Raw genomic sequence first — 14,452 nt, forward strand, 5'->3', positions numbered from 1 at the left:
GCTCCACGATAATGCTCGTCCACATTCAGCAAATCGAACACAAGAGCTCATCACCTCATTTGGCTGGGAACAATTGGACCATCCTCCATACAGTCCCGATCTAGCGCCTAGCGACTATCATTTGTTTCTGCACTTGAAGACGCATTTGGCAGGGAAGCGTCATTCCAATGATGAAGAAGTAAAAACGTATGTGCAACAGTGGTTGTCCAGTCTGGCGGCAAGCTTCTTAGACGGCGGCATACAAAAGCTGGTCCCAAGATACGACAAGTGCCCTAATAATAATGGAAATTATGTAGAGAATTGGAGATAAGAATGCTCTTTCAGATAAATAAAGTTTTGTTTGAAAAATTTACTTGTTGATTTTTTTTATATCAAAACGGTACTTACTTTAAAAACATGCCTCGTATATCTAAGTGGGAAAAAACGACTCATTAGTTGACTATAAGTCATCATCATCATCGTTAGACGTTTCCGTTCTCACGGGTCGTCGTACACAGCCTCCTCCACTTTAGTCTATCGTTCCATGTCTCCTCTTCATCCACCTGTATTTTCTGTAGTCCCCTTCTCTCTATGTCTTTCCACACTTGGTCCTCCCATCTTCCTCTCGGTCTTCCTCTTGGTCTTCTTCCTCCTTCCTCCTTCTCCAGTGCTATTCTAGGCATTCTATTATCTCCCATCCTCTTCACATGCCCCATCCACTGTATTCTTCTTCCTTCCATTGTCTCTTGCAGTGAAACTACCTTCAATCTTTCTCTGGTTATTTCGTTCCTTATTCTATCTCTTCTTGTAGTCTTCTCTATCCCTCTTAAAAATCTCATTTCTGCAGCTTGCAATCTGCTTAAATCATTTTTAGTCCACGTCCACGTCTCTGCTCCATATAATAAAATTGGTTGGAAATAAGATTTATACATCAATACTTTTGATTCTTTCCCAATGTTCCAACTCCACACAATCTTCTTTACCATATTGAAAAACTTTCCACTCTTCCATATTCTGTTTCCTATCTCTTCTCTTATTGTGCCCCTATCTGTTATGATACTTCCTAAATCACAGAATTCCTTCACCTTTTCAAGTCTTTTTCCTTCAACTAACACGTCTTTGTTATTTCCATCCCTTCTCTCTACTTTCATTACTTTACATTTTTGTATGTTCATCTCTAAACCATATTTCTTCGCCACTTTTGCCCATTTGTTTAACTCTCGTTCTAACTCTTCTTCCCTATTTTCCCATATCATTATGTCATCCGCATATGCTATTGTCTTAAGTTCTTCTGCTCCTCTGTTTCCTTGTACTTCTAGAATAATTTCATCCATTATAATATTGAAAAGGAAAGGTGACAATATGCTTCCCTGCCTTACTCCTCTCTCTGTTTTAAAAGTATCTGTATATTTTTCTTCAATTCTTACCCTGTTTTTACATATGCCGTACAGGTTCTTTATTCTTTCTACTATTCCCTCACGCAATCCTCTCTTTCTCATACTCTCCCATATCCTTTCTCTCAGTACCTTATCATATGCCTTCTGTAGGTCTATAAACGCTACCATTGTATCTTTTCCGTATTCCCACCTCTTTTCTAACACTTGTCTCATCACAAAAATAGCATCCACCGTTGACCTACCTTTCCTAAAACCACATTGCTCCTCTCTTCCTGTTTCTTCCAGTACTGGTCTAATTTTCTGCAACAGTATTTTTTCATAAATTTTTTGTGTATGGCACAACAAAGTTATTCCCCTGTAATTCTCGCATTTTTGCTTATTGCCTTTCTTAAAAATCGGCACTATTATTCCCATTTTCCAGTCTTCTGGTATCTTCTTTTCCTTCCAAATCACTCTCATCACTCTGTACAACCATTGAATTCCCAATGGGCCCGCCGCCTTTATCATCTCAGCCGTCAGCTCGTCTATTCCCGCAGATTTCCCCTCTTTCATCTCTTTAACCGCTTTTTCCAATTCGCACATACTAAAATCCTCTTCATCTTCTGTTTCCTCTGTCATATCTCTTCTTTCCTCTTCATTTTCTGTTCCTTCCAGTAGTTCCTTAAAATACTCTTTCCACGTCTTCAAAACCTCTTTCTCCTCCCATTTGTTGACTATAGTTGACTATAAGTATTTAGGCTAATTATAGAGTTACCGAATAGAAACTTTTATCAATGTTAGGTATTGTCAAAAAGGCATTTGATGTAATCTTTGTTTTTCTTGTGTTTTGTATTGAATATGTTTACTACTTTCCCTTTATTTATACAATAATAAATTAAATGAAAATGTTCATATTTATATTAGTTTCTTTTGTTTGAAATGTGGGCTGTAATAACATGATTTTAATAACTGCAGAATAATAACAATGTCATAAGGATCGAAATCTCATTCAGAAAATTACTTATAATGTATGTTACAATTCTAAACTTGTTCATAAACCATTGTTCATTGTTTATCAATTATTTACATAAACTTTGGTGTCTGGTATGTACTTTATTGATAACGTGAAGATACTACACTGCGTGTGAACTGGGATGATAAAAACCCGACAGAAGTTGATGGGTCAACTGATACATAGATACAAATAGAGTTTCATCTACCTTTAACACTTTCACCACCAAAAAGTACATTTGAAACATCCTGTGAATATTATCTGTACTATGTGTATTTCACTGTTTGTACAGAAGTAGACTGACAGCCCCTCAGAGGGATGCCCCGCCCACTCACGAGGAAGCACCAGCCTCTCCTCCTCCTTTGGAGCCTGCTCCTCCTCCAAAGGAGAATGCTTGGGCCAGGCGTTCTCAACAGAACGTACATTCACAAGTAAGTGGAAGTTTTAAAAGACTGATAGCATCAGGATTTCTTAATGTCTTAAAAACCTATCCTTAACTAAAATAAACACGTAAGAATTTTATTTAGAATTTTTGTCTGTTTGATAGGTTCAAATTAATTGTTTATGAACAACATGAGTACAAACTTTTTCAGTGAAAAGATTGCAGTGAGTGTACATATTATGCATCAGGTCGACACATACTTGTATGTTGAGCATGATCAAACAGCTATAGAATTTTTGGCTGAGGTGTGGTTATAGATGTATGAATTAATGAACGTATAGATGAAACCTCTTTTGTGCATTTTACCCAATTAATAAATCAATAGATCAATGAAATTCAAAATATCTTTAAGTACTAAATTATAAATAAAGTAAGTGATACGAATCATATCCTTAAGTATAGCCTAAAAGGGACATGCTACCTTATTGTAGTGGCACAGTTTTTGGGTACCTGGTAATATATTTTTCTAAAGTTTAATTAAACTACAACCAATGGTCCAAATGTAACATATTACATCATTTTCTCATTAAAATTCAGAGAAATAAAAACATGTTTTGTTAATATTATTTTTACTTTCAACATAATTCTGTAGTGTTTCAAAACTCTGCAGTTGGCGGCAGCCTAATGCACTGCAAAATGCCACTTCTAGGGTTAAAAAAAGTCGTCTGTACCACTTCCTCCTTAGATATAGTTAGATTAGAACTTTTATTGTCTAGTTAACAAGAGGAAGTATTTGCAAGAGTATTTACAATAAGATTGTGTACAATAACTGTATCACTAATCATCATAATAATAATTTTGCTGTGGTGTCAGCATCATGTTGGGTCTGCTTGGCACTAATTGTCATCAGTTTCTTCACTATGCTTTATTCTACCAGCTACTTTCTTTTATTATTACTTTTTCCACATCTCTCCTTTCTCCACTAACTCACCTAATCAGTAGTTTGGCTTACATATTCTGCACTTATTTTTTATTCTAGAACCCTTCTTGGTATCCGATCCTTGTCTGTGTAAAAATTGAAATACTTCCTAATTGATCTTGTACATTGACACATCATGTAATTATTTAGGTCTTATTTCCTTATTAACTATTCTGTCCATGTCACTTTACTTACTATTCCTCTGTTTTCCTCATTTGATTTTCCTGTACTTAAATTCCTTGTAATAACCTCTACTGAATCCACCCTGGTTGTTAGCTATTATTGGCTAATAATTACTATGTATAGGAGTTGGTGATGTCCATTTACAGAACTTTTCAACACATACTGATCAGTTTAGTGGTATTTATTGAGAACTGGAAGAAATGTGAGTTAATTCCTATAGCCTTTTTATTAAAAAACGATCCTCATACTTTGTGAAGACTTGTTTAAGACTTCACGGCAGCAACATAGTGATTGTATAATCAGTACAAACTGGCATAATGTATTAATATAATTGTATTGAGTTTAAAGTTGCATTGTAACATACATTGAGTATGATTCTTATACATGTAAATAATATCAGCTACTATTTGGCGTTAAGCGCTTAACTTTTCTATGCATTAGTGTAGCAATGCACTCTTAGTCTTACAACAGCTCTAGAAGTCTTGTATGGACTGCCTCCCCTTCGCTATTTTGCTGGGCATATGAGTATAATCATTAATTTGAACAACTCACAAATGCTCGTATCTTGCTTGAATTCTGCCGAAACAAGTCTGCTATGATCATCCTTTCTAGGTGATCATACCAGAGTGCCAATTGTGGCAACAGGGTGGCCCCTCCTTTGAAAAAAGAGCTCAAAATTGGAACACAGATGGATCAAGAAGGGATGAATGGGTGGGTATTAAATGACCTAACTTCTAAGGCCCTGGGTTCCTTCCCAACCATCTTTCAAGCAGAAATGCTTGCATATATCTGTGTACCTGAATTAGTTTATTGAGAGAAGTGAAGGGTGTCAAGATTTATATCCCACCGGACAGTCAACCTGCACTGAGATATCTCAGCAGCTGTACAAGCCTCATTAAGTTTGGGTTTGAAGAAATTTTCCTCGCTGTGTATTATGTTGGCTTCATCCCTGATTTTCAGACCAGCAATGTTGAGCAATCTTACTTTACTGCAATTTCAATCGATTACAGGGATATTTCTCGTCTAATCACCCCTATTGTATCATAGAATATTAACCAACATATTTCTTATCAATATAGATTAGTAAAAGTGGCCTCAGCTGGAAATAATTATTAAATTATCAGTTCCTATATCGACAAATTTGTCATACTTGTTTTTTTTAGGCGTGAATGGTCTGAAGCCGTTACTAGCTCTTTAGCAGTGATCGTTATTTATGTAAATATTTTTTCTGTATATAAATAAAATACAAAATGCAAACTGAGATTGATTTTGCTAGTGGATAAAACATATTGATCGATGAGGGACTAATTGTCCACTCCAGGTGGATCTGAAACATACACAGTTGGTGATTTAAGTTTGAAATTAAACCACTTGAATCACTATATGTGTATATATATATATATATATATATATATATATATATATATATTTATATTATTTGTTACCTTTGGTTGTTTTAACACAGATACAGTTAATAATATTTGTGTAGGAATTTGAGTACAAAATATCAAACTGCAGTCAGGTTTGTTTTCGTTCAAAGGAACTTTTTTTGAGCAGACTTTCACATCTAAGTATCTAAAGCTGTGTCTTAAACTGCAAATTTGTCACAATACCAACTGAAGAGTGTATTGCATTAGTTGTCTTGTTTTTTTGCATGCATAAAGTTCAAATTAAATGCATTTCTCAGTTTTATCTTATATTAGCCACCAAACTGTAATGTGAACAAGTGTACAAGAGGTCAATAAAAATACATTAGTAGATAAGCACTATGTTAATGAAATGTTTTTTGTTATTTAAGAGAAGTCCATCCTAACACAGACAGTTATCTATGAAACATAGACTTTTAAAGGCTTAGGTAATTAGTTGTACAACATTCGGCATATGTAAATTGCGCTTTTGGGATAAAATGCTCTGGATACTTTAGAACGAAAAATTGTTTTAATTATTGTATCTTGTATTGTTTTTGTGTTTGAATAATATATAGATAGCAAAGAATTTTTTTTAATAATATATAGGAAACAAAGAATTGTGATTTAGGGAGGATATGTTGATTTTAGTGGACTAACGACCATAAAATGTGTAACGAAGTTTAATAATTCCATTTTTTAATAAGGTTTACATGAAACTATGTAGCTGTGTAGATAATATCAATGATCAGCTTCTATACCATAAAATAAACAGATTTGCAAATTCTATTTGATGAGAGCAGAGAAAGATCTGAAAAGCATATGTAAAAGATCTCATTGTTATAGAGAAATTACATTATGTGTGAGTCAAGTATCTTCCTTGCACATTGACCTAGAAATAGTTAGAATTTAAATTTATTTAATTGTATTGATACAACTCTAAATATATTCCTGCTTTATAAAAATTAACAAAGTTTTGAGACATGGGTTTACCGTGCTCAAAACAAAATTTCTATTCAGTTGCCTTTATATGAATGCTTTTGAGATAACAATGTATTAATAATAAATGTCAGTGTAAAGATGGATCGATTCTTGAATTTTTGTTTGGCCCTTTTTAATTGTAGATTTTAATAATAGGAATAAATTTCAGAATGGGTAACCCAAACATCTGTTTTTAACATAGATCTAACTGGGGTTTTTTAAGAAGGAATGTGACCTGATACAGCATGGACCTCTATCACATAACAAGTATGAAGTATCAATATAGAATGTTATTTTGAAAAATTGTGTCCTTTTTTAACAATATATCATCACATGCCCATATGACATATGACTTAACACTGTAGTTTGGTATTTCAACTGGCCAATACATATAAATATATGTTGCAACAGAATTGTGTGGCACACTGTTTTATGCAAGTACATTGCATTGAGTCAATTGTGTCTGCAACAACACGGATCATTATGTGATTGATCAAATGCTATTGTTGGCCGTGTCTTGAACAAATCTGGTTGTAAGAGAAGTTTTCATTGAGTAACTTTACAGCCAATTATGGTGACACCATATTTACGAAAACTGAAGTCTTGGAATTGAATTGAAAATAGAAATGAAAAGTATTGAGTTTTGAGAATCGGTCCATCCTTAATTAATAATAGTGTAAGATAACATCCGTTGCACATTGATGCTTCTGGCTGTTGTAGGTTAACAATGGTAGGATAAGTCCACATGAAGAGGGGGAGAGACATAAACCTAGAGATTCTTCACCTAGCAAGGACCCTCGCAAATACCAGCCGCCCCGGCGGAACATTCAAGACGATAAGAGGAGAGGTAACGACAATTTGTTTGCGGAATAGGAATTACAATATTGTTCCTAATCTACAAACAAATCCGGGTTATTGCCATTTAGAGAGATTTTCAAATTAAAACAAAAGTTTGTTTTGTATTTGTTTGAGTGTTATACAAATCCAGATTTTTTGTTTAGTATTTTATATATATAACTATGTTATATAATACAATACGTTATAATCACATTCCAAGTCTTTTTCTCCAATTAAACCTCACACTGTTTTTTGTAATTTTCCATTGCACTGATTGGTGTTTTATGATTTTTTTTAACTTCACCAGTTCAACTAGTTATACACCCTATATCTTAATCAATGTTTTATGAATATTTCTTAAGATAAATCAACTAATACATTAATTAATGTAGTACACTATAGTGTAATATAGTTTAACTATCATTGTTTTCTGTTGTCATTGATAAATAGGTGTGTGATATTAATTAAAGATTGCAAAATATTTATCAATCAAAACTAAAATGTGGGAGCAACTGCCACAAATTTAATAAGAACCCAGTTAATAGGCATGCCAGTTAGCTGCTGGACACACATGCGAGGCTCATTTTACATGTACTCAAGATTAAAATAGAAACTCGTCTCATCCGTAAATGTTTCACCAGATAATTAAAATTTTAGTGTCTCAATCCAAATAAAACAATTATCTGTGTGTTACTAATGTTTATAATTTATATTAGTATTATTAGGTAATCATATTTTTACCCATTTATTACCACTGAGACACTAAAATGTAAGTTTAACAATTGAAACAACAAATAATGTGTGGCAAGCTCCTATTTATAACACAGATCTGTGTTAAAAGTGGAGTCTGAGAGACACTGCAATAGAAAATGTCTGCTGTCTAACTTACTCCCCAAATGAAAAGTTGCTGTTTGTGAATTTTGTAAAGGAAGTACTATGCTGTTGAAGTTATAAAATAATAGTAAATAGCACTCACGATAAAGCGTTTGTCTCCTTTAAACAATATTCTTCATAAAATTTTCATGCTATTTTACACAGCTAAACCAAAACCTGTATTCAAATCAAAATGTTAACTAGCTAAAATGCAAACCCTCTACAGACTGCCTGATTTTTCTAAGTCTTTAGCAACTCCTGCTCCTATTTCTCCAAGCCACATTCTGTAGAAGAGCTATATATACCTGCAATACATCAGAAGCATATACTGGCCAAGATAAAATGACCTGCTTCCATATCCACTCCTTTTACAGCTTCTATTACTTTAGAAGTTGAGTTAGTGAAGATTTCCCCAGAGTTTGTCTCTAGCTTGGTAATTCTGTTATAATTTTGGGTTCAGTGGAAAAAGTGCATGTTACTTTTGGCTGGGTAAGTAACTAATTGCATGTCAAGGAAAGGCAAATCCCAGTTCTTCTGTGTTGTGTTTTTTTTTTTCACCAAATCTTTTGTGTTCCCTCTTTTCTTTGGAAGCTGTACAAAAAAATAATAGTTGCAGTGTAAGGGATTTCAGTTGCAGTTTCCATAAGGCAAAATATAAAAATATTCTGAATGAAAATGGTTTCAGTCAGACAACTCTGTGATGACCTCTTAAATTTGTCGTGCCCCCATTTTTCTTTATATTTATACTGATGAGATTCCTGCAACGCTTCTTAAGCTATTGTGTGTCACAACACTGATATGGCTGTGATGTAATTCACTCTCACATGCCACTTAATAATACTTTGAGAATTATCGTAGTATGCACATACACACTTATTACATTGTACCATATATTACAGTGTGTATTAGTTAGTATAAATAAACACAATTTTCATACAAATGCTATATCAGAGTTTTGAGATTGAAGATGAAAAGTAGTCTGCCAATAAAGCCGGTGTTCCATGTCTTCGAGATCATTAAAGTAGAGTATTACTGGTTAATTTTGACAATACCCTGTTCCTATATTATGATTGACATAGGATTCTTGGCTAGCCTGTGCATTAGATTGACATATGCCACCAAGATGCTATGACACAATTGTAATTTGCTGTGACACAATTGTAATTAGAGTATTTAATTTGGCCTCATGAGACTTGCTAAAAGAAATTAACTGTATAGTAGTTGGTCAAAATTCCCACTTCTTACTAGGGGCTTTTTTAATTACTGTATTTTTAGTGGTGGGTCGAAGCCAAATCTCGAATTCACCGAAGTTTATATAAAAATTCTGATTCAAGAATCAATCGTTGGGATTCAAATCTTCAAAAATCTTGCTTGCATTGTTAATTATTGGCTGATTGACAATACACAAATTAGCAATCGTTAAAACATTCCCCATATTTGAATTTTTAATATCGTATAACTTAATTAAATAATTTAGTATTTTCTATATTTATGTCCGCGTGGTGTTGTTGCGAGTCCGGTGTATTTTTCTTTGTGGACAACATTTTATCAGCATTACTCATTATCGATCACCAAAACTTGTTTTTATCATACTTTGTTTCGAAACCTGTAAATACCTTGTTTTCAAAATAATATTTTGCTTGCAGTTAATATGTTCTATATTTATGTTTGTGCATTGCTGTGAGCTTCCCGCGTCTATTTGCAGACAATCGCTGATTGTTTAAAACTAAATTACCAATAGCTAAAACGTGTTTTTGTTGTATTTGTTTATTAAAAACCTTATAGATAACCTAATCAACAAATCATATATTTGTAAATAATATTTTGCTTGTATGCAAAGATGTCAGCAGCTAATTTTTGTTCACTTCAAAATTATTTTTAGTTGTATACATATTTCCTCTATAAAATATGTTATGTTTGTATTTCAATATTTTTGTTTAGTAACTAGGATTGGTTTTAAATTTTTCAAACCTTGTAAGCTTTAAATATATGCCTATATTATTACTTGCAGATTACAAGTATATATTTTGGCAGCCAAAATTATTACCTATCTAATTACCATACAATAATCTTATCAAATTAAAGTAAAAGTTAGAGAATACGCCTTTGTTCTTATAGCTATTTCTCTGAATCTCTGCCAACAATTTAACACATAGATTTTGGGTACATTAGGAATTGTGGGTTATTACATGTATTGTGGTGTAATGGAATAGAAATATTAACATGTAGGAATGCATGCTACATTTGTATTTTGTTTTGTATTAAGGCTCTTTAAGGTGTTGGGATTGGGTTTTGGTTAAGGTAATTTTTTTCAGAATCATAGCCCTAGTTAATTTTGCTGATGGAAACATCAATAACGTTTTATTATCACCAAAAGAAGATATCGGTTTGTAAAGTAGAAACTTGGCCAATTTGTAACCTGGTTAAAAAAAAAAAATTGCTAATGATACAGATATGAATATTTACAGTATATATTTGAATTATATGTTTATAATTAATTATATGACTTAACAAAATTAAATTTCAAAATTTAGATAACCTAAGAACTTTATATTAATTCACATCTAAAGAAATTGTCTGCAGCGTATGCATCTTGACGGCCTGTAGTAAAACTTTTTTTACTTAAAAAGTTATCCCAGATGAAAACCGATGGCAGCACCTTAAAAATGGTCGTTTGTATTGGTTATGGACTGGGTCTGAAATGCATATTAAAAAATAAAATTTCAGGCGTCAGACCTAGTATTATTAACCCTTTGGCTGCTATGCAACGATATATCATAGTTGGCCTTTGTTCCGAAAAATGCTATGGAACGATATTTCGTTGTTGCGAATTTTTTTTTCCCCAGCGCTAAATATTACGTTATTTACACGCGGATTGCAGTAAATGACAGTTGAATAAGTTTACTTTTCCTTAACAATAATAACAACACTTGTATTTGCTGGCTTTTTATAGTACACTAACGGCAAAAACAGCTGTGATCTAGATAGCACAGGGTGTTTTTGTGTTTTTTTCATTACATAAGTAAAAATCTATATTTTTGCATGAAAATTTCAGTATGTACTCAAAACAACATATGGTTTTAGCTAAAAATGTATTTCAAAAAATTAAAGTTAAATTTAATTATGTTTTTCTGTGTCAAAGTTGAAAAAAAAAAACAAAAAAAAATTATTTATTTGTTTTCATAGTTTTGTATTTTTCAAAATGTATTATTTTTTATTTTCTTACATATATTATACTACAAAACAAAACATAAATCAATGAAATAGGTTAAAATTTGAGGAACATGATTTTTTTAGTAAAACTCTACAAATTCACCATTTTAGGCTTAGCACTGTTGGGATAAAATCCGATAAAAACCTGAGCACTTTTAGGATAACATGTCAAAAAATTCTTAGCAGCCAAAGGGTTAAAATAAGAATTTAATCTTGTGGTGGATCTCACTAACTACTCGTAATATATAAATATAAGTTATCTATGTTCCAGATTACAAAACATTATTTGGCTTGCCTTACAGTGGACTTAAAATTGTCATGTAATTATAAAATGTTATTTATCTTTAGTTATATAGAATAAATTCAAGCCAACTTGGTTTATCAGTTGTATTTGTTACAGATGAGCGAAATGTGCCCAGAGGCGGTGGGGCCCCACGCGGCGGCGGACCCCGTAATGTAGACATGCGACAAGCTCAACATCCTAAATCTAGGTAGGGTCAAATGCTAGAAACTGTGTATTCAACAATAAAGTAAACTGCTGATTATTATATTCCCCTTTAATTGTTGCTGTTATTCTAAAAAAAAATGCATACCACCAGGTTTCAGTTGCAATACCCTGAAGAATGTTGTTTTGTATCCATTACAAATGCTATTTATTAAAAAGTTTTAATGAGCCAAAAGACAAAATAGAGTGTTCACAAAATGCTCAATAGAATACAGTGGCTGGCTCCCTGTAGATTGTGTTGATCGGGAAGTATTGTTAGCCAATTTACATTATGTTACTGAATAGGAGGTAGTCTTTTTATTATGCAACTCAGGAGCAAGCATGCTTATGAAGAGCTGAAACCAAATAAATCACTTGTCTTCCTGTAGTGCACTTAACCCTATGCTGTTGTCCTGAATGTTTCATGTTTCTAATTGCTTCTGGATGTTTCATTACAAATGTGGTTGTGTTTGTTATGATGTCTTAGTTGTATTTGCTTATTGTAGCGATGTGAATATTTTATTTTGTATATAGAAGTTTGTTATTTTTAGTAATTATATAAAAACCCAACCAATCAATACATACTTCTAGCATACCTGAAGGATAAAATATGAGAACAACTTAGAAAGGCTACATTTTTATTAGTAAGGTGACTTTTGTTTCAGGGCACTTTGTCAATAGCTTTTTACATCAGAACATTAACTGGCACATGACATTGTTTAGTTTACTACCAATACAAAATAGAAAATGATAATATAATCTAAATAATATATAACGAATGAAATTGTTTAGTTTACCACCAATACAAAATAGGAAATGATAATATAATCTAAATAATATATAACTGCCTAATATGTAGTTTCATGTGTTTCTGAATATATATATATATAAAAAAAGATTGAAGTGTTATTAAAAGTGTACTGTTTTCTCCTTAATTCCCCCTCACCCAAACAAAGAAAATAAAAGTAAATAACTTTTTTGCTTTAGTGAAATCAGTATTAGTATTCTTTTTTATATATAAAACTAGTAATTGCTACCTATTTTGGTTTCTTTGATTAATGTGTGAATTATAATAACAGTAATTTTATCAGTTAATTATTGGGACTCAATTCAAAATTAACAAAGATCTAAAAGCCAGTTAAAATTAATTCCAGTAAAAGTGGTAGTGAGAATATGATGAATTAAAGTTAATCCTTCAATTTTATATCATACTCTAATAATTGAACGTCTTACAAAGATACCTTTACTGTTCACATGTCCATTGAATATACTGGTATTGATATATCAATATATCAATCATAAGTTTTATGGTCCTACTGATAAATCTCAAAGCTAAATTGAAAGTTGTGTCGATCCAAGATTGCACACAAAGGTACCTTCTTTGCTTGTTGTACAGAATCGAAACTTCCGTTCTGTTGTTAGCAACTTAAGGCTACAAGTATTATTGAAAAATAAGCCAAAACACTGGTTATAAAAATTCAGTCGTTTTCGTTAAAACTGAAGTAATATGAACGTACTCAATGGTAAGTTACTATTAAACAATTCTAAGTAGTTGCATGATACAGATAAACAAAAGATGCACAAACATACCCTCATATATATATGTTCACAGTTTATTTTTTTGTATAAACATGGGAATTCTTTACTTGCCCTGATAGATGCAGCTTTCCAGGGTTCAATTTTAAGGCTCTGAAGTATAGCAATATAATTTCCCTTTACCAGTGCCCTTACTATACACCAGCAGGCATTGAATGATTTTTAATATAAATAAAAAATTAATAGAAAACTCACTGACTTGGTACTGAGGAAAAATCAATCATATTCAATGAAAACAATGTGATCACTGTTTTCTGTTATTATCTGGTTATTTCGTGCTTCTACGTAAATAATTTTAATACACACCTAAGCTATTCTTTTATGTAAACTTGTATCTAATAGATTTGCCACTAACTAAAATAACCTATTTTCTGCTTCTAACATATCCTATGCTTTGAATAATAATCTTTTTGTTATAAAAACAATTTGCTGTTAATAAATATCAAACAAATGTTGCCAATAACAACTTATTGTTTTCTATGCCTAATTTTATAACCTCAAATTACTAATTACGGTAAATCCATTGATACTTGTAAAACTATTCTGCAGGTGTCAGGTTAACCCCAAAATTGTAGTTTAAAGCTTTAAAATGTGGTATCACAAGGCAGAGCTTGTTATTTAAGAATTTTGATATGGGATTTGATAAGAGGTGTTATGTGGTTTTCAATATAATTTGTGTGATAAAACAAAATAATCATCTAATACAGAAAATAAGGACTATTTCAAAACAATTAGATCAGATATGGAAATCATCATTTGAGTTAGTTTTGCTGATGTAATAAGCAAAACAAACTTAATTTAAGAACCAAAAATTGGTGGTGCACTAGAGTAAGTTTTTAACTACAGCATTCTGGTATATATATTTTAATTCTGGATTACAAATTTAATGTGTTCTTTCAATATGATTATTTTGTTTTAATGTCTTAGTAACCTGATCCTGCTGAATCCCGAACCCTTATCCTATGCTTGTATTTGCTCGAAACATGACAAGGGTAAGTAAACTAGATATTTTTCAGACTTGTATTGTGTGTGTAGTATATTTTAGACAACCCAATTGCCGTTTTTCTTTCGTATAATATTATACATGAGATGGTACAAACATGGCTGTGCTATTATTTCCATTACTTGTAATTGTTTTAACCTATTTATCA

At 32.1% G+C, this 14,452-nt stretch overlaps 1 protein-coding gene across 3 annotated transcripts in view; it reads left to right on the forward strand.

Moving 5' to 3' along the window:
* The window catches only part of LOC124368990 (eukaryotic translation initiation factor 4B-like), a 69,993-nt gene that overhangs the window by 46,079 nt on the left and 9,462 nt on the right, over positions 1–14,452 (forward strand). Inside the window, exons 8-11 of one of the 3 annotated variants that reach the window (XM_046826580.1) lie at positions 2,660–2,798; positions 7,019–7,145; positions 11,622–11,712; positions 14,229–14,316. In XM_046826580.1, the coding sequence (XP_046682536.1) occupies positions 2,660–2,798; positions 7,019–7,145; positions 11,622–11,712; positions 14,229–14,301 (430 nt within the window). In that variant the 3' untranslated portion in view covers positions 14,302–14,316. Of the gene's footprint in view, positions 1–2,659; positions 2,799–7,018; positions 7,146–11,621; positions 11,713–14,228; positions 14,317–14,452 lie in introns of those variants that run through there. The other 2 variants (XM_046826579.1, XM_046826581.1) reach the window with 2 other exon arrangements.

The sequence above is a fragment of the Homalodisca vitripennis genome, chromosome X (genome assembly GCF_021130785.1).
Source record: "Homalodisca vitripennis isolate AUS2020 chromosome X, UT_GWSS_2.1, whole genome shotgun sequence".
Classification (NCBI taxonomy): domain Eukaryota; kingdom Metazoa; phylum Arthropoda; class Insecta; order Hemiptera; family Cicadellidae; genus Homalodisca; species Homalodisca vitripennis.